Source organism: Onychomys torridus, chromosome 3, assembly GCF_903995425.1.
Source record: "Onychomys torridus chromosome 3, mOncTor1.1, whole genome shotgun sequence".
Classification (NCBI taxonomy): domain Eukaryota; kingdom Metazoa; phylum Chordata; class Mammalia; order Rodentia; family Cricetidae; genus Onychomys; species Onychomys torridus.
In genome coordinates, this window is record NC_050445.1 from 112002350 (window position 1) to 112022796 (window position 20447).

Below are 20447 nucleotides of genomic sequence, written 5' to 3' on the forward strand. Positions count from 1 at the left end.
TCCGGGCAAATTATCATCTTTGTGTTTTCAGTTCATCATCTTTAAAGTGATCTTAATAATAGTACTCTAGTTCATAGGTTGTTGTGAGGACTAAATAATCCAGTATATGTGAAACTAGAAAAACCAGTTATAATTGCCATTAATATTAGTCTCTAAAAGAATGCAAAGCAATGAATCTAGTCTCGGTAGTCATTTATTCATTTATTTTTAAACCTCCTCTCTCAGATTGTGATCAAGCTATACATTAAAAAAAAAAAAGCCAGGTGTCTTAGCATCTCTCTCTGAGTTTGAGGCCAGCCTAGTCTATAGAGTAAGTTCCAAGCCAGCCAAAGCAACCCAGTGAGTCTTTCTGTTTCTCTCTTTCTCTCTCTCTCATCTTCCTCCCCCCCCCTCTCTCTCTCACACACACACACACACACACACACACACACACACACACACTCACAAACTAAGAAACCCACAGGAATGATTGTTGCTAGTCCCTTTCTGTTACAACAATGATTCCGTGTTTTATCATCCAGGCAAGAACCTAATAAATGCGTGTGAGCTGCTTTACTGCCATTGGAAAGCTTTGAAGGTCTCAAGTGAGCCTTGAGATTTGTGTATACCTGGTCTGGAGCTGGAAAGTGGAGGAAAATAAAACCTGATAAGGCAACAGGGCCTGATAGATTAACAGATCATCCCCACCCCCCACCCCCACCCGCGGAGCTGGGGACTGAACCCAGGGCCTTGCGCTTGCTAGGCAAGTACTCTACCACTGAGCCAAATCCCCAACCCTTTAAATTAATTTTTTTAAATTAATTTTTAATTTTTTTTTCAGATTCTTTAAGTCTGTCAAAGTTAATGGATGCTAAGAAGAAAGCTGAGGGTCTATAAGCCAAATAAGATTTCCCATCTATTTTAAGATACACGCCTAGCTTCTTTAGACAGAAATCAAGCCTTTAAAGGAAGGTGAGGAGAACACACCTCGTGGGCTGCTTTAAGGGGATGCTCAGCAGGTGCTGAGTCTCACCCTGAAGGTGGCTTCAGGATTGTGTGAACTGAGGTGGCAATGCTGGCTCTCTCCGGAAGGAAAGATGCTATCTCTCTCTGTGGAGTTAGATAACTATGGCACCACATGAAACAAGAAACCACAACAGCCACCCCAGCCCAGCCCAGCTCAATATTCAGATTAAACAAGAGCCATCTTTTTTTTTTTTTCCTTTCCTGGGAGTACCCTTCTAGATCTTCCTCAGGTGCTTGAAGCAAACGTTCTGTGATGAATTGCAAGTCAAGAGGGCAGTTGCATCATTAAGAAGTGGGAAGAGCAAGTGGAGGAGAACAATTTATATTCAAGGAAGAGAAAAACTATGTATTTCTTGAGGGGGGAGGGGTCAGGGGAGTTAGGGATTTGGCACATCAGTATCGCCTATATAAGGCACTCTAGGAACAGAGAAGGTCTCAGTTCTCTTCCAAATCCTTAGCATCTGACAGATGCCAATCACACAGCCCAGTAACCCTATCCTCACCCAGGCGATACCAAGTAAACCCAGCATCTTCTAAGTGAAAGAGTCTCGAAGAGAAAGCAGTAAGTGTGTCTAAAGTTCCCGCATGAATGTGTCTGGTGAGAACCAGGCAGGTCTGGGTACGCGGAGAGCCATGGATTGGGGGTGGAGCCTTAAGGTGGACAGTACCCTGGTCCCTAGATCCGCACCCCCATCCTCCGCCCCCAGCATTGGGCCTCATGCAGTTCCTTTTCCGACACGCGGGCTTCCCAGGAGTTCTCATCGTGGTCGGGGGAGGGAAGACACTTGCTTTGCTTCCTTCAGCACTGGGGTTCCGCTCGGCTCCCTGCCGGCATCATGCCCCCCACCCCCACTCCCTGCCTTCGGTACCTCTGCTCCCATGACGTCGGGGAACTCCCAAGCACAACTGGGGGCGAGGCAGTTAAGCCGCGTCCTTCAGGTGTCAATCCGGACCCGTTTGAAACCACAATTCCCATAGTGCCTCGGTCCACAAGGCCAAACCAGATAAAATAGCTCCAGAGAGTGGGGCAGGCAGCTCGGAAACTAGTCTCCAGCGTCTTCACCAGATGTGTTTAAATACTCGAAGCCCCACTTCTGCACCACCCCACTACCACCTCCAGGCTGCGGAGACCACGTCCGAAGGTGCGCCCGTTCCCGGAGCATTTTGGGAATTGTAGTCCAGATGCCAAGGTTGCACCGAACTACCTTTCCCAGGGTGCGCAGCGGCCGGGTGATAGCAACGTTCTCTTCCAAGTGTCTCCGCCCGGATCCCCCCCTCCTCTGGTCCCCTTCTTGCCACCGACTTCTTTCGGTATGTGGCAACAGCTGGAGTTCCAGAGGCGGCCCTGAGCAGGGCCCGCGCTGCCCTGAGAGGCACTTCCGGTGGCAGGTCACTTCCGGGTGGGTGGTCGGAGCCGACGGCCGCGCGCGCGCGCGGGGGAGGGGCGGCCTCGGCGCGGCGCTCGGGGATCAGCTGGCGGGCGGGCGCCGAAGCGGCCCCGGCTCTGCGGCAGCGCCGCCTCCTCCGCGACGCAGGCCGGCGGCCGTGGCTATGTCGCGGGGCTGGTAGCTGGGCTCGGCGCCGGGCTGCCGCTAGTGGGTGTCCGGGGCCCGGGGCCCGGGGAGGGGGTCCGGGCTGGGGACCGGTGCGTTTCCAGGGCTTTCCCGAAGAAAATGCACGCAGCGTTTCCTCTGGGTGACGGCCTTTGCTTTCGCTAGGACCCGGCGGTTGGGCTCTGGAGTGTGTTACTGATTCATCCTCTCTCTGCCTCTGTCATCACAGGTTTAAACTTAAACGATCGCCCTCCGAGGAGGAGGAGGGGACCCATCGCGATTGACAGTGTATTCCTGCAGGCGCCGTCCCTCAGCCCCCACCCCACGGCCGGATTCCCGTGGCTCTGCTCCGAGCTGAAACCCGAGAAGAAATCCTTAGAGCTCTTTACAACGAATACGAACCGAGAAACCATCGGCATTTTGCCTTGGCGTTTCCTATCGGAAAGATGAAGAAGTTTTTCGACTCCAGGCGGGAGCAGGGCAGCTCTGGCCTGGGCTCAGGCTCCAGCGGAGGAGGGGGCAGCAGCTCAGGCCTGGGCAGTGGCTACATCGGAAGGGTCTTTGGCATCGGGCGGCAGCAGGTCACCGTGGACGAGGTGCTGGCGGAAGGTACGTGGGAAGCCAGTGCGCGGTGAATTAAATTCATGTGCTGATGTGGCAAGACTCTGGTTTCTAGTTGTATGAATGGGTTTTGACCAACTGACCCTCCCTTCCCCCTGCACTTGGCCTGCGAGTCATTGTCCTTGAGAGATTTAAAACTCAGACTGGGAATGGACAGGGCTTGGGGGGCAGTATTGCCCAAATTGTTTACCTCAGTGGCCTTTTATTTTAGTTGGGGCGGGGGAGAGTGGAGAAACCCGCTCCTTTGCCTGAATTATGCGGATCAGATGGGAAACGTATGTGTGAAGTATAGATGACATCAAATGCAGGGTGGTGGGCTTGCCATTTCCCTGAAACTTTAAATTCTGATGCCGAGGCTGAAGGGTGGGGATTGGAAGAGATCATAAAAAGAGAGGGGGGTTTCTTCTGCCCAACTTTCCCATTTCTGTAAGTAAGTATCCAAAGAGGGTTTTTCTGGTGATGGGAATGCATTTTTTTTTTTTTGTCATTTGACTAGGTTTGTTTATTCACCCAGCTGTAATCAGGTCCCCAGGATGTAGCTAAGATAAAAATCATAAGACGTGAATGAGATTGTTTTTAACTCAGTCGCTTAGGCCTCCTTTCTCCTGTTTTAGTTTCTATTTAAGAATTACTTAAGAGTGGTTCTGGTTTAGTTTTCTCTCAATTGGAGAGGGTGCTGTTTAGACCCGCCGTGTGGATTCTCTCCGTGTGTGTTCATTTGTGTATCTGTACTCATGCCCCAGGCTTTAGGGAAATCTTTTGAGTGTTCTTCTGCTAACCTTAACCTCGACCTTCATAATTATGCCAGACTGATACTTTTCACAGCTCATTGCCTGCTTAGAGTGCTTTTATTTTTAATAAAAGCAGCGATTTCCTTGGCATGAAGCAATTCAAACTAATTGGATAGGGCCAGCCTACTGTAGGTTGTATTACAGACTGCCAGGGGTTGGTTGTGGGGGAGGCCTCAGTGAAGGCAACATGGTGGTAGGGATAGTTTATTAGCTAGGGAAGAGAGGATGAAAGCCAAGAGGCCCCTTTGAAAAGGAGGTTTTTGCAAGCTGAGTTGAAGCAAGGATCCCTACCTGGGCCTAGGAAATGCCTGTCATGGTGAGTGTTGTAGGGTGGTGGATGGGTGGGTGGGAAGAGGGAGAAGCTGTATTTGACTCAGTTTGTATAAGCACTGGATTCGGTGGGGCCCAGTTTCTGAGCATGGGACTGAAGCCTGTACTTAAAAAGCACGATTTTAAAGAGGTATCTGATAATGAATTTCCTTTTGCAGTTAGTGCTTTTTTCTTCCTTAGTACTGCTCCAGTTGGACTTAGTCTGGGCCTGAGTCACCATCCTTTCTGAACCTTTCTTTGAGGACTGGTGCAGGGTGGGAGATGCTTCTCTGTCTGCTGCCAGATCTGTACCTTGGAATCTGAGCTGACTCTTTTATCCTGTAGCCAAAGTCCTTGACTGCAGTGGGTGGAGTGTATGAGAAAGCAGGAGGATGAGGGGCCCAGAGCTCTTTCCTCTTCTCTAAATGGCCTCTGCTGGCTTCAGAGCCCAGGAACTTTTTTTTCAGCTAGGATGTTGTCTCATCATGTGTGGCCCTAAGTATTGCCTATTCTGAGTCTTAGAAAAGTGATGGGAAAGAGAAAACACAGAATTGGTCTTTGTTTTCTAGGCTGCCCTGGAATTCATCCTGAGAACTGCTCATTGTGCATTATGATACTTTAAAAAGTAGAACTTAGGGCTCAAAACTGTGCCTGCCTGCCTTCCTTCCTTCCTTCCTTCCTTCCTTCCTTCCTTCATTCATTCACCCAACAGTTACAGAGTACCTGGGCTCTGGGACTTGATGTTAAACTAGATGCTAGAATCTCAGAGATGTTTTAGGAGATGAAAAATGGACAATTGGTGATATGATTAGTGTCACCATGCAAATAAGCTAGGGTGCAATAGCTGCAGATCTTGTCCTTAGGGCCCCTAAATGTTAGGGAGCCAAGAACTGTTTTATGGAATGAGCCAGTATGGTGACAGCATGGGCTGAGGCTGTGCGTGAGAGTAGCATTTCAGATTTGGTCTGGTGAATTCTTTGGCTATGATTGAGCTTGAATTGTGTGTGGCCTTTGAAGTATGTGGATATGTAGGAGTCAGTATTTATGTGGCACCTACTGAGTTTAAAGACACTACTAAGTTTTGAAGGGGTGAAGGGTCTAAACCCTAAAGTATGACGCCTGCCTTTATTTTAATTAGCCAGTAAATTTCCTTGAGGTGCTGTGGATCATGCTGACCTTGTACATGTACCCCTGAGCTACATCTCCAGCCCTGATGGCTGCCTTTAGGTAACTACCAGTCAATAGAGGAAGAAAGGAAATACATTGTACGTATAGTAGTGTGCTATGGGCACTGATTGTATAGTCAGACAGACTTAGGTTCAATGTTTGGATCTTTGTTTTTAAATATTTTTACATTGCATGTGCATATGAGTGAGTGAGTGTGTGTGTGTGTGTGTGTGTATGTGCGCACAACAGCATGCATGTGGAGAACAGAGGACAACTTGTAAGAATTGGTTCTTTCATTCCATCATGTGGGTCCTGAGGGTCAAACTTAGGTCTTCAGGTTTGGTAGCAGATGCCTTTACCCTTTGAGCCATCTCACTATTTCCTGGATCTGTTTTTAAAAAAAATTTATTTATTATTATTACTATTAGTGTGTGTGTGTGTGTGTGTGTGTGTGTGTATGTGTGTTAATGTGTAGAAGTCAGAGGACAGCATTTTTATGTTAGTTCTCTCCTGCCTTTACCTGGGGCTAGAACTCACATTGTCAGACTTTTGTAACAAGTGTCTTTACTTGTTCAACCATTTTGCTGGCCCCCTGGATCCTTTTTTTTTTTTTTTTAAACCAGTTATATAACTTGGGTCAAGCTATTCCTTGGGAGAGCTTATTAGAAATGAAGCTTTCACACCTCACTTTGTAGATTGTGGGTATGAGACTTTAACAAGTTCCAGGGAGATTCTGATGTAAGGTAAAATCTGAGTTCCACTGCCCTGTGAGGTGGTATTGAGGCTTTAGTGTGATAGCATATAAAAAGAATTGATCACTTTCAAAGTGATCAATTCAATAAATGGTAGCTATTGCTTAGCCAGCACCAGTGTGTTTACAGTTAAAGGTGAGTAGAGAGCAGGGTGACAACTAGCCTGGCCCGGACCATCTAAGGCGGAGTCAGATGCTCTTGGCAGTATTGTTTGGGGAGCAGTGCCTCTTCCCTAAGCTTCTCCTCTAAGTCCTCAGTTCTGACCTGTCCACCAATCCCAGCCAGAGTTGCTCAGGGATAATGAGGTATATGCCACTTGCCCCAGGCAGTGGCCAGGCAGTATAGGGTGATGATAGTGGCAGTTTTCAAACACAGACCTGATTGCCACCACATCCTGTCGACAATTTCCTTTTCCCCAGTGTGGGTATTAGTGTGTGCTTCACAGTAGGGATTGCCAGGCCTCGAGAATCAGGTGCTAGAGAAGAATGCTGGGCTGCCATCTTCAGCAGCAGTCTTGCTAAACTGCTCTCTAACCAGTCCCTCAGGCACTTAGTTGCCTGGAGGAAGGTGAGCCTCTCAGCCATGGATTAGAGAGATATGACCATCTCTAGGCTGAGTGCTTTCTTAGTGAGGATGCCTGAATGAGATGATAAACCATGTCTGAGTTAATAGACATGTGATATCAAGGGAAGATTTGGCTTAAGCTTCTAGAATGAGCTCATCGGGAAAGTTAGAGCAGTGCTTAGAAGCAGTACTTTTGCCATACTTCTTGGCTCAATAAAGCCTTATATCTAAAGTTTAAACAGTAAGTAAATATTGAATACTTGCTGTGCCTAAGGCAGCATTCCAGAGCTGTATCAGTTCTGCAGAAGGTGAACTAGCAGGCCCCACAGAACGTTCTCACCTGCACCAAAAGAATCCAGGTCTGGGGCTGGTGAGAACTAAGACTATCAGAAAGCTTCCCTAATTCCCCCTAGCTGCAGAGCAAGGAAGAAAGGCTTGAAAACTGTGTGCAACCCCTCCTCCCCAGCGCACATAGAGCACACAGTTCTAAATGTCTTGGTAGTACATGTGTGCATTCATCTGGTGAGCCTTGTATTTGTGGTTTTCTGCAGCAGGCACTGCATTAGGTTCCAAAAGAAGCTTGATGGGTCATGGATTGAGACCAATAAATAACAAGGAATCCTGGAGTGAGTGTCCTGCTGTTCAGCGATGATAGGGAGAAGGGGTGGTTTGAACAGGAATGGCAGTTCCCCAGCAAGTGTACCAGCTGTGTTACCCAAGGCCTCCGAGCCAGAGGGAATGCTGTGTGCAGAAATGTGCAGTGGTGGAATGGAAGGTGAATCTAGGGACACTGACCGGTGTGATGTCACTGGTTTAGTAGTTTCCCTTCCAGGCTAAAGGAGAGAAAGCCAAGGATGTGTGTGTTTGGAGGTGGCATAGAATGGGGTTCTTGTATACTCGCTCCCCAGTGTGTATTTGGATGTGTTTGGAGGTGGCATAGAATGGGGTTCTTGTATACTCGCTCCCCAGTGTGTATTTGGATGTGTTTGGAGGTGGCATAGAATGGGGTTCTTGTATACTTGCTCCCCAGTATGTATTTGGATGTGTTTGCTGCTCACTTTCTTCAGTGGCTCTGTGCTCTTTGAAGAACTACTAAGCAGCTACAAGTATGCACTTGCTCCCTTACCGTGCCCTTGCCCTCTGCTAAAGCACAGAAGGGTGTCTCAGAAGTGTCATAAGATGCAAGAAGTTACGCAGAAGCAGGCAGGTGTGTGTGTGTGTGTGTGTGTGTGTGTGTGTGTGTGTGTGTGTGTGTCCAGGGTTAGAGAAGAATGCACAGAGCAGTTAGGATGTTTGGTTAGGACAGGTGAGAAAGGGAAGAAATGGTTCATGGGGACCCTTGAGCACCAAGCAGAGAGATTAGTTAGATCCTTCTGAATCTTTCTCTCGACGCAGATACCACTTTGATCCCTCCTACTTCAGATAACTTTGCCTGCTGGGAAGTCTAGGTTTTTTACAGGCAATGCAGATTTTCAGGGGGTGGTTTGTGAATGGTGTCTTCCTGGTTTGGGGCATGATGACGGTTATAGCTTTGCTAAATATAGCCAAATCAAGAATTCAGAAATGAAGTCCAGGGTACACAGTTGCTATGGTCAGAGCTCTCCTTTGGTCTTTCTGACAAAATCCAGCTCATTTAATGGGAGATGAAGAGAGAACACATGGGTTTCAAGTGGGAGTGTGTGTGGGGAGCATCCACTGTACTTCAGTAGCTAAGATGGGGTGGCATAAGAAACATTAAAACAATTGAAGTGTATTTTAACTTGTAATATTTGAAAGTTGACACTTTAGAGAGAGGACCAGGACCAACGTCCACCTCTGTGTGGTGCTCTTAGAAGAACAAGTGCCTTCTGAGCCTGCTTACAAGGTAATCTAGCCAGTGAGGTTGGAAGCACTCACTGCAGTCTACTTTTCTGAGTCCTCTGTGAACTGATTCTAGTGTGACCTGGAGATGAAGCTTGTTCACCCACTGCTCATCCAGTGAGTGTTTTCCAGGTGCTCTGTGTGCCAGCTGTCGGCCTTCAGGAACTCAGAGTAACCAAGATCTTGAGACATGGGAGAAATTGCAGGACCTGTTGAAATAGAGCCTGGAAAAGGGTGAAGGCCTCAGGCCTGGCAGAATAGTTATCTTGTGTGGAGTAAGTAGCCATGGAAGCCAAACAGTGACATTTAAGGTATGTCTTGAAAAATGAGAAATTACTGCCAGATGGACAAGATCAGGAAAACATTCTAGGCAGAGGGGATAACATGGCCAAAGATGTACATTTTGAGATTTGAGGTAGTAATTTAATTGTGGCCTGTGCCTGTGCTGTACACTAAAGTAGCTTCAACTGGAGATAGCTGTTTAAATTATCCAAAATTAAACAAAATAACAATAACAGTTTAAGACTTCAGACACACTAGCTAAATGCTATTTGCTAAAAAGCCACCTGTGACTAATGCTTACAGTTTTAGACAGATTGATAAGTCTAGTTTCTCTTCAGTGGTCTCTAAAGCTGAGGAGAGAATAGCACTGTTATGTTAACAGCACACCAGTCCCTCCTGTGTGACTTGTGTCCTGCTGTCATTCTACCATCTGAAAGAATGGCATATACTTAGGTTGAGATCCGTCATCAGTGTGCTGTATACAATCCAGTTTTAGTGACAGCAGGCTTTGGTGAATCCTTTATAAGCCGTGCTTGCTCCATTTTTGTGACGTACCCGATGCACAGTACACCAGAGGGAAGTGACAGTGCCTCTGTGCTCCTGTTCACTCATGCTTGCACTGTCTGTAATCCAAGATTTCTTTCCACAAGTCTTGTTAAGCCTCCTGGTTTCTGAGGGTTATTAATTCATTTAAAACAAAGTGGTTAGTAAGTCCACTTACCAAAACCCACATGAAACAGTATCTCCCAGATACAATGGGAAAGCTGCCTCCACTAGCCTTTTGGTGTGAGACACTAGAGTGAATGGGAACACTGGTTTCAGGCATTAGTCATTACATATTAATAAAGATAAAAATCTTAGTTTTCTGGTTTTTGTTTGTTTCCTTTTTGTTTTAGACAGTCTCTTGTAGTCAAGGCTGCCTGTGAGCTTGTTAAGTAGCTCAGGATGACCTACGATCATCTTGCTCACTTTCTTAGTCCTAAGGTCATAGAGAGTTGTACTACCATGCCCAGGGCTTTTTGTTTGTTTTTCTTCCATTTTGTATTGAGGTAAAAGCAGGCTCGCTGTTATCTCATATCTTTAACCCCAGCACTGGGAAGGAGAGACAGGCAGATCGCTGTGAGTTTTAAGTCAGCCTGGTCTACACAGTGAGCTCTAGGCAACCAGAACTGCATAATGAGACCCTGTCTCAAATAACAAAATGAAAAAATAAAAAATAAAAAAAAGGTATACCCAGCCACTTCTGCCCACATAACTATTTGAGTGCACAGTTGGATGGTGTTTGCTGCCTTTATAGATTGTAGCCATCACACCATCTTCCTTCTTAATACTTTCATCTTGTAAAGCTGAAATTGTATACCTACTAACCTATCTCCCTTTCTCTACACTCTACTCTCTGTTAGCCACCACTCTACTTTCTGTTTCTTATTACTTTTAATTATACTTTTGAGTACTTCTAATGGAATCCTAGACTGTTTGCCTTTTTGTGACTGGCTTATGCATTTAGCATAATGTCTTCAAGGTTCATCCATGTTATAGTTTATCCTTCATTTTTTTAAGGCTCAGTGATATTCTGTTGTGCATGCATTTTACGTTTTCCTTGCTTATTTGTTTGTTGATGGGCAAGTGAATTGCTTCTACCTTTTAGCTATAGTGGATAGTATTATGAACATGGATGTGGAAATTTTTCTCTAAAACTGCATTGAATTATTTTGGGGTATGCACATAGAATTGCTGGGTCATATGGGAATTTTCAAAAAACATTTTATTTATTTATTTATTTATGTATGTATGTATGTATGTATGTATTTATTTATTTATTTATTCGAGACAGGGTTTCTCTGTAGCTTTGGAGGCTGTCCTGGAACTCAATTTGTAGACCAGGCTGGCCTTGAACTCACAGAGATCCACCTGCCTGGGATTACAGGCGTGCGCCACCACTGCCTGGCTACATTTTTTTAAGTTTAGTGTGGGGTTGTGCACGCATCACACTGCACATATGAAAGTCAGAATAGGAGTTTTTTTGTTTTTTTTTGAGACAGGGTTTCTCTGTGTAGCTTTGCGCCTTTCCTGGAACTCGCTTTGTAGACCAGGCCAGCCTCCAACTCACAGAAATCCACCTGCCTCTGCCTCCCAAGTGCTGGGATTAAAGGCGTCACCACCACAGCCCAGCTGAGTTTTTTTTTTTTTTTTTTAAATCACATGGCATCCAGGTATTGAATTCAGGTTGTCAGTCTTGGTGGCAAGCATCTTTACCTGCTGAGCCATCCTTTTGGGCCTCTGGTGATTCTTTTATCAATTCTTTGGGAGATTGTCATGTTCTGTCAACCTTACATGCTATCAACAGTGCACAAGGATACTCCTTGTTACTCCTTTGATAGTTTTTATCTGAAATATTTATTTTTGTTTTATTTATGTATATGTGTGTGTGTTTGAACTTATGCCATGTGTGGGGTACTCATGGAAACCAGAAGAGTGCACTAATCCCTTGGAGCTATAGTAATTAGGCAGTTGTGAGCCATCTGGCATGGGTGCTGGGAACTAATCTCTGGTCCTCTGCAAAGGCAAGCGTTCTTAACTACTGAGCCTTCTTTCCAGCCAGTGTTTTCTTTTTCTTCTTCTTCTTCTTCTCCTCCTCCTCCTCCTCCTTCTTCTTTGTCAAAGTCTCATGTAGCCCAGGCTGGCCTTGAAGTTAGCTGAGAATAACCTTTACTCCTAATCCTATTTCCTCAACTCCCTCATGCTCAGTTTATAGGCAGGTACCACCCCACCTGGTAATTATTATCATTTTTGTTTTATTTATTTACTTATTTAGTTCTAGTTTTTTGAGACATAGTCTCACGTGTGGCTCTTGTTTGCCTGGAACTTGCTATATAGAACAGGCTGACCTCAAACTTACAGGTAGACTCACAGAGATCTGCCTATCTCTGGCTCCCAGAGCTGGAAGGCATGCACCACTATGTCCAGCTGTATTACTGTTATTTTAGACACAGGGTAGTTCAAGTTGACATTGAACTTTACCTAGTCTCTGGAGCTGGGAGGACAGGCCTGAGTTACCACGAGGCCGGGCTTTATCATCTTTTTGCAATAATAGCTGGCTTAATGGGTGTTAAATGGTGTCTCATCGTAGTTTTGATTTGCATTTCCTAAATGATTAGTCATGTTGAGCATTTTCATGTACTTATTATCTATTTGTGTATCTTTTTGAAGAAATGTCTAAGTCCTTTGCTCATTTTTGAATCAATTGTTTACTTATTTTTTGAGGCTTAGAAATTCTCTGCATTCTGGATATTAATCTTTTCAAGAGGAGGATTTACAAATATTTTCTGAAGTTTTGGGTTGCCAGTTCTTGAAAATTGTATTTTCTATGATAAGAATAAATATAAATTAAGGTCTACCTTTCCTTTCTGTTCCTCAGTGGATTGTCTTGTTGTCTTGGATGCACTGTTTGAAGAGCACTGATCTAGAACCATGGTCCTCAGTCATTTTTGTTCCTCTGGAGATGGAAAGAACTTGCCTCCACTCTGAGAGAGAAGATTAGAGCATATCAAACTTGCTGAACTCAAGGTGTTTCCTAAAACAAGGTTCCTCAAAGGATGGATTCCACTAAAAGACTTGGACAAGCAGCCTTTATAATGTTTCATTGGGCACTGATCTCCCCTTCAACCCTTTCAGAATGTAGAGACTGTGCCATATACCCCAAGACTGCAGGGGATAGTGTTGAGTGGCATAGTCTCTTTGTTTCTTGGGCATTAATCATGTTGTCTCTATAGGAAGGCCGAGCTGAGTCTTTATGACTTCTCTGTAGGTGTGGCAGCTCAGATGTAGCTGAGATGCTTAGTAAGCCTTGCTGGCTCTTTTTTTTTTTTTTTTTTCTCCCTTTTTTCTTTTTGTTTTTTTTGAGACAGGACAGGGTTTCTCTGTGTAGCTTTGGAGCCTTTCCTGGAACTCACTCTAGCCCAGGCTGGCCTTGAACTCACAGAGATCTGCCTGCCTCTGCCTCCTGAGTGCTGGGATTAAAGGCGTGTGTCACCACCACCTGGCGCCTTGCTGGCTCTTACAGTAACAGTGTCCTGTATTCTCTCATTCATTCTTACAGCATCGGGGAGGTAAGAAGGACAGTTAGTTCTATACAGGTGAGAATGCGGTATATGGAATGGTTAAATGACTCTCCCTTTAAAGCTACACTGACAAAAGAACTCGACCCAGGTCTTCTAGCTGCAAATGCAGGAGCCTTCCAGAAATTCTTCCTTGTATTGATGTCTTTTTTTAAGACAGTGTCTCACTATGTAGCCTGGGCTGGCCTTGAACTCACAGAGATCTGCCTCTGCCTCTTGAGTGCTGAGATTAAAGGTGTGGCCATCATGCCTGGCCCTATCATTTTTCAAAATAATCATACTATTTTTTTTTTTTTTTTGGTCAGCACTGGGGATGGCGCCAGAGGGCCTGTATACCCTAGGATAGGCATGTTCTCCACCAGTGAACATATACCTTTGGCCTCTTCCATAACACTCTGGAGCCCTTCTCAAATCAATCTCTTTGTGAGCTTGTGAAGCCTGGGAATACTTGCACAGTATTTTAGGGTTACTCAATGACTAAGTCTCTTTGGGTTGCAGAAACAATTCCATAAACTAGGTAGCTTGCAAGTAAGTTGGTTTATTTCTGAAAGCCAGAGGTGTACAACCAGAGAGCCAGCATAATGGGGTTCTGGCCAGGACTCTCTTCTGGGTGCAGACTGCCTGCTTTTCTATGTTTTCTCATAGGGAAGAATGGTCAGGATGGCTTTCTGGCACCTCTTTAAAGGGCACTCATCTCATTCCAGAGGGCCTTTCCCTCAAGAGTAATCACCTTTTTATACTACCATCCTGGTGGCTAGAACTAGCATACAGACTCTGGAGGAACACATTCAAACCACAGCACTGAGAAGAGAAGATTCGGGAGAAATTTAAAGCTCTAAAATCTATATTGATGAGTGTTAGGATACTAGTACCACTAACTTCCGCAAGGACCTGCCAAGACTGGTCATCTTACTTTCTTGAGATTACTGGTTTATTCCTATAAGAGCTTCTTAGTTCATGTAAAGAGTTAAGGGCTTTAAAAGAATAAGAAAAGTTACTGGTTTATTGATTCTAAGAAAGTTAATTTTAAAAAGTATACCTTTGCCTGAAGTCACATGCACACTAGATGCTCTGAGCCATACTGGCTCTTTTGTTACCACACTGGTCACCACATCATGCTGTGCTACCTTGGTAGTTATGAGATTCTGGGCTGAATAATTCTTTGTTGAGGGTAGGGTTGGACTTGTGTATTTTGGGTTTTTCTACTGGAGAGTGAACCGGGGAGAGTCTTAGGCAAATACTCTATCTTGGAGCTATATCCTACTAGATGACAGAGATACACATACCTGTCCTATTGTGACAAACAGGAGTCCTTTTGAATTAGGTCTCCACACTGCTAAAGGGCAAGTTGCAGAGCTAAAACAGAGTTGAAAATGAAGTTTTGGGCCAGCATGATGGCTCTGCAGATAAAGATGTTCTCTGCTAATCCTGACAACCTGAGTTCAATCTCCAGACTCACATGGTAGAAGGAGATAACAGACTTGTGCAGGTTGTCCTGTGACCTCCACATGCTGTGAGTTGGTCAACCTGCCCATACACATACACGGAAAATAATAATGTAGTTTTAAAAATGATTTTAAAAACCTTGGAGTTTCCTGTGAGGTCAGTTATGTTTGGGTCAGCTTGAGCTTTTATTTTCTTCCTTAGGTTGAATTAGCATTGGCAGACAGACAATGGATGGCAGTACCAACTGAAACACTACTTACGGCTTCTGAAAAGTTGAGAGATTATTGGGCTCAGAGCTGATGGCATTCCTGTATTGTTGAGAGGGCTGAGCATGGCATTGATGCCAGATTGTCATCTGGAATTACAGTGATCTAAAATACCAATGTTTTTGTCTAGTCCTTGAGTCCTGGAAAGTAGTCCACTGCTGTGCTATTTGCCTTTTATCAAGGTCATTGATAGCCATTGTACTGGGACTGTTAGTGTGAAGGAAAGATTCTGGGACTCTGTGAATATGAGGTGTAGGTGGTGACTAGTACTTATGAGGACAGGGAGAAGATAGGAATCAGGTGCTGTGGATTGTGCAGGTGGAGGTGGCTGCTTTCTAGCTCTTGCTGATTCAACTTTTTCTCTTGCTTGGCTAATCTGGCCAGTGCCAGGGTATTGCTTCTATCACAAGTCTTTAAACTTGTTTAGTTTTCCCTGGGCGTAAACTAACCCTGTTCCTCAGGCCCTTGTCCCCTTCTCCTTAGCATTCTGGAAACTTTGATGTGGGATGGAGTGGGGCTGGGTTGGTGGGGCTGTACTGAAAGAGATGATTCTATTAGGCCTTTTGACTTGAAAAATTTAGATTGAAAAAATCTTGGCTTGGCCAGAGAGTATATGTAGCTCAGCAGTGATGGGGAAAACTTGATTTCTGATGCTGCGTGTTTCTTGCCCTACTGGAGTAGAGGGGTGCCTCTAGGTTTTTCCTTTGCCCCTTCTTTGGCTAGCACCATGGGCACTGGGGTTACAAACACAGAGACTAGAGGTGGGCAGCTCTTCTTGATAGACCTGTCCCTGTGATGTGGGCCAACTCTCAAGATCCACTTTCCTCACTCTGAAAATGCAAAACCCGGGTTTTTGTGACATAGCTGCGAGGACATATGCAGAGCACTTCGCATAGGCCTGCCATGCAGTCGGTTAGCAGTCTCTGAATAAGGTAATTCTTCATATTCGCTTGTATGAGGCTTGTTTTCCTGAGGGAATATTTGTTTTACTGTGTGTTGATATAACCTGGCCAAGCTGGAGTTTGATACATATCCATGAAGCCCCTGGGTGAGGACAGGGAGGAGAGAGAAGCACTGTGATTTGACTTCCTCTCTTTTTGAGAGCCTTCTCTGTGTCAGGAAAGTTGTTGCTAGCCTGGCTTCCTTGTTTCCCTTTACCGTGAATTGAACCAGAGCTTGGGCTTCTGTCTTGTGTGGCTGGGTAAATAAATCATGGCATTAGTAAAGGTGAAGTGGGGCTGGAGAGATGGCTAAGTACAGACTGCTCTTGCAGAGGATGGGGCTCAGTTCCTAGCACTCACTGCCCAGACTGGCGCCCCCCCCCCCCTCCATATATAAAATTCATTTGTAATTTCCCTGGGAAGAAGACAGATGCTGAGTCATGATGGAATTTGTTGTTGTTGCTATTGGTTAAAAGTAATAAAAATCATTTAAAAAAGTAAAAATAATGTTCAGAGGGAAGACAATGACTTTTCTTTGGGATGTTGTCTTGTTTTGTTTTGTTTTGTCTTTGTTTGAGACACTGTCTCCACCCTGATCTGTAACTTACCAAGGTGCCCCTGAACTCATGCCAATCCTCCTGCCTCAGTTTTCTAAGCTCTGCTGCTTAGGGATTACAAATGTGAGCCATTATAATTGGCTAGTTGGGGACCTTTTAATAGGAAGGCCAATACTCCGCCGCCGTGGGTGTAGTTCAGGATGCTGCCAGAGGACTGGCTTGTGATAGAGAAGAGAGCTTGAGTGCCATTGACAGACAACCACAGGACAGGGCTGGAGCCTTACAGGAGGCTGACTGCAGAGTGAGCCCGTGCTGAGGGCAGATGCCCTGGGGTCCAGTAGGACAGATGGAGGAAGAGGAGGGCAACTGGCATTGCAGACCTCTGATCTAGCTCTGCCCTTGTCCGTCTGTCTATCCTTTCCCTCTCTCTCTCTCTCTCTCTCTCTCTCTCTCTCTCTCTCTCTCTCTCTCTCATCTACCTATCTGAGTTTTTCTAGCCCAGTCTAGTTTCAAACTCTCAGTCCTTCTCCTCAGCTCAGTGCTAGGATTGCAGGTATACAACACCACACCCAGGTTCACCAGTGTGCTTGTTAGTCATACTGATTCATCATTAACTATCTTTTTTGGTTTTGTTTATTTTTTTGAGACAAGGTGTCATTGGGTAGTACTGGCTAGCCTGGGATTCTCTGTGTAGACCAGGCTGGTCTCAAATTCATACAGATCCACCTACCCCTACATCCTGAGTGCTGGGATTAAAGGCATGTGCGACCACGTCCTGCTTTTCTTTCTCTTTTTGAGCATATTGTGTTGTTTCCTCTTCAGTCACAGGCCTGACTGGCCCTTTGCATGGGCCACTCTTCCTCCTGATCCTCCCCTGGCTGGCTCCTGTCACTCGGCTCACTGCAGTGTCACCTCAGAATGGCGTTCCTGGACACACCAGCTAAGGCTTGTTTTGTGTCTGTATCAGCTAATGTTCTTGCTTTTTATTTATCTCCTCCCACTAGAATTTCAGCTGCCTGAAGCAGGAGTCTGGCTTGTTTATTGCTGTGTCTCTTGTGCCTGTTGTAGCCTGGTTCATCTGCAAGCTCAGTGAAAACAGCCCAGGGAGTGGGTAAGCATGTGAGGGAAGCAGCAGAGTGAGGGAGGAGAAGAAGTGGTCCAGAGAGGATAGGTGAGGAGAGTTAAGGCCAAGTCAAAGGGAGGAGGGAGGGCAGACGAGCTCTGACCGGATGGCTGTGTAGTCCTGGGGTTTGCACTGAGAGAGTTGTCCAAGCTGTTGAAATGGAGTGTGGAGTGAATCCAGGTGCCAGTGACATGATGACTCTGTCCGTGGGAGGGACGCAGATGCCAGTCACAATGGAGCTTTGATTACTGTTGTTGGTTAACAGTATTTATTAATAACAATAGGTTAAGTTTGTAATTGGAAGGAATCTGAGTAATTAATAAGACAGGAAGGAGTGGAGGGAGGAGGGAAGAGAGAAGGAAACATTCGGCTTTATAAATAAGATAACATGTATATGTTTGTAACCTTTCTAGAGGCTAGTTTGTTTGTGTTAACATTAGCAAATATTTTGATTGAGCTGTTTTATTTTTAAAGATATATTTTACTTTTTTAACTGTGTGTGTGTGTTTGCACATGTGTACACTCTTATCATTAGGGTCAGGTTTTCCTGGTCCTTTAGTGTTATCAGTTTCTGGTGTTTTAGTATTTTGACTGATTTTTGTGAAGTAAGTCATGTATTCCTGTCTCTAAAGTATGTGCCACAGAGGTAGCATGTTGTAGGTGAGAAGTGCTTTTTACCTGAGCCTATCTGGCAGCACCCGTGCCCTGTGCTTTAGGGAGACTGCGTCCTGACTCCACATTCGTGTGCACTAGTGCGGATTGTATGAGGGCGGAGTTAACGGCCAGCCAGGGCTCACACCTGAACAAGTCTTTGTATTCTTAAGTGCACTGTTACTAGAATGCTGCTGCTGTCTTGGGATGGGGCGGGCTGTTTGCTCCTGAGTGATGTGGTCTGCCTTGCTGTCCTTTTTGAAGTTTGTGCTGTGCTCTGGCTTGGTTCTTTAGAGACTCTCAACTGTTAGTTCTTGATGTTGTTGTGTGCCGTTCTCAGTTAACAGCACTCCTCGACCTCACTGTTTGCAGTCTGCTGTGGACTTAGACCCTGGATAACTAACTTGTTAGGCTTGTGATGGAAAGTGCATGAGTGTGGGCAAGTTGAGCGGCAGCACTTGGAGCCTTACCCTGCTGTTTCGATTCTCCTTTGGCTCAGTGCCCTTTCCTTCTTCTCTTGTAGCCTGTCCTTACAGACTCTTCATGCACTTGATGTAAAGCAGTGTTCTAGGCACTGGCACAATGTTGTTTTAGATATTTCCTCCCTGCCCCTCTCTTTTCTTGAGCAGCAGGGTTTGAACCAAGGGTTGTACATTTAAATGTGTACTCTACCATTGAGCAATATCCCCAGCTACTACTCTACTCAGTCTCTATTTATTAAAGCAACAGCCATCACCCAGTGTTCGGTGCCTGGTTGCATCTAGGGGCTTTCAAATGGTATTCGGGGTTTGGAAGACTTGAAGCAACAAAGCAAGTGTAGTTTGAAATGCTGAGCATGGTGGTGCACACCTTTACACCAAGCATGTGGGTGGCCAAAGCAGAAAGGTCATGCATGAGCTTGAGGCTAACTCACACCACATAGAGGCTTTATCTAAAAAAAACAAATACATCTTTGGTTGATATGGAAGAAAGCAACCAAGAAGTCTTCAGAATTTCTTTTGATGTACAAATTAATCCTTAATAATAGTAGAAGGAGTAAATAGCTAGCCAGGCAAAAGGAAGAACTGTTAGTCATGTTCCTTTCGATTGCTCTTTGGTATGTCCCCTGGTCAGCTGAGTCATCTGAGCCTGTTGTTTGTTGGATTGCAATTTACTTAACTGATCTCCTATTCTTAGACATTTAAATTATTTTATAGTTACTATACAGCTATGGGACTTTTCTTCAGCTTTTATTATTATTATTTTCTTTCTTTCTTTTTTTTTTTTTTTTTTTTTTTTGGTTTTTCGAGACAGGGTTCCTCTGTGTAGCTTTGCGCCTTTCCTGGAACTCTGTAGCCCAGGCTGGCCTCGAACTCACAGAGATCCGCCTGGCTCTGCCTCCTGAGTTCTGGGATTAAAGGCATGCGCCACCACTGCCCGGCTGCTTATTATTATTTTGTTAAGATAGAGTCTTGACTGTATTCACAGGCAGGCCTTGAACTCACTACTCTGCCTTAGTTTCTAGAGTACTGGGATTAATTATATAGGTATGTACCTCCACCCTTGGCAGGATTTTTTCCCCCAGTTTTTATTATTTGTTTATTGTTTGTGCATGTGTGCTTTGTGTACATACCACAGCACATGTGGAGTTCAAAGGGTAACTTGAGGGACTTGGTTCTATCCTCTTCTCTCCTTCTAGCTTTCTGTGGGTCATTGGGATTGAACTCTGGTCTTGGCAGCAAGTGTCTTAATGGCTGGAACCAGGAGCATATTTTTTTTTTTTAAGGCTTTGAGCATTTGCTCTATTACTTCCTGAGAATAACATTCTGAATGTTAAATGGCTGCCTCCCAAGATGGGCTTTCTCCAGGAAGGCTAACCTGTCTGTGTGGGCCTGTCTTGTCTCTCCTGGAGACTGGATGTATTGCTTTCCTTCCCCTCCGCGCTTCTCTCCTTTGTCATTTGCTTCTCTTGTCTTGAAACTTTTATGGTTGTTCACATTCTTGTTAGGATGTTTATCCCTTACTGATTGACAGAAATTATTTCCATGTATAAGGTACTAATCCTTGGTTGAATGCATGGCAAGTTGTTTTTTCTATTTTGTGATTACCATTTTGCTAATGGTGTGTTTTTGTGAATACTTTAAATTTTCATGCTGTCAAAACTTGTCTATTTTTCCCTTAATGATCTCTCTGAGGGTAACAGTTGGAAAGGCCCAAGGAAAGGCAGGGTCTGGTTTCCTGAGAGCTGTGGTCTGGAGGCTGTCTTTGAGAACACTAGAAGCCATTCTGAGCAAGTGGTGTGGTTGAGCAGCATTGTCCTGAGAGAGTCAAGGGAGCCTGAGGTGGAGGGAGTGCATTCAGAAAGCTGTTGCTGTGAGCTGAGCTGCAAGAGTGGTAACAGGACCAGTGAGGAATGTCCATGAGAACATTTTGGAGTCATACTCAGGACTTGATTGGATTTA

General features: G+C 45.1%; 1 protein-coding gene across 6 annotated transcripts in view; it reads left to right on the forward strand.

The window, feature by feature from the left end:
• The first annotated feature begins 2256 nt into the window (after positions 1–2256).
• The window catches only part of Aak1 (AP2 associated kinase 1), a 154164-nt gene continuing 135973 nt past the window's right edge, over positions 2257–20447 (forward strand). For 4 of the 6 annotated variants that reach the window (XM_036180951.1, XM_036180955.1, XM_036180956.1 and 1 more), the window contains exons 1-2: positions 2454–2600; positions 2788–3167. In XM_036180951.1, coding sequence (XP_036036844.1) covers positions 3005–3167 — 163 coding nt within the window. In that variant the 5' untranslated portion in view covers positions 2454–2600; positions 2788–3004. The other 2 variants (XM_036180952.1, XM_036180953.1) reach the window with 2 other exon arrangements.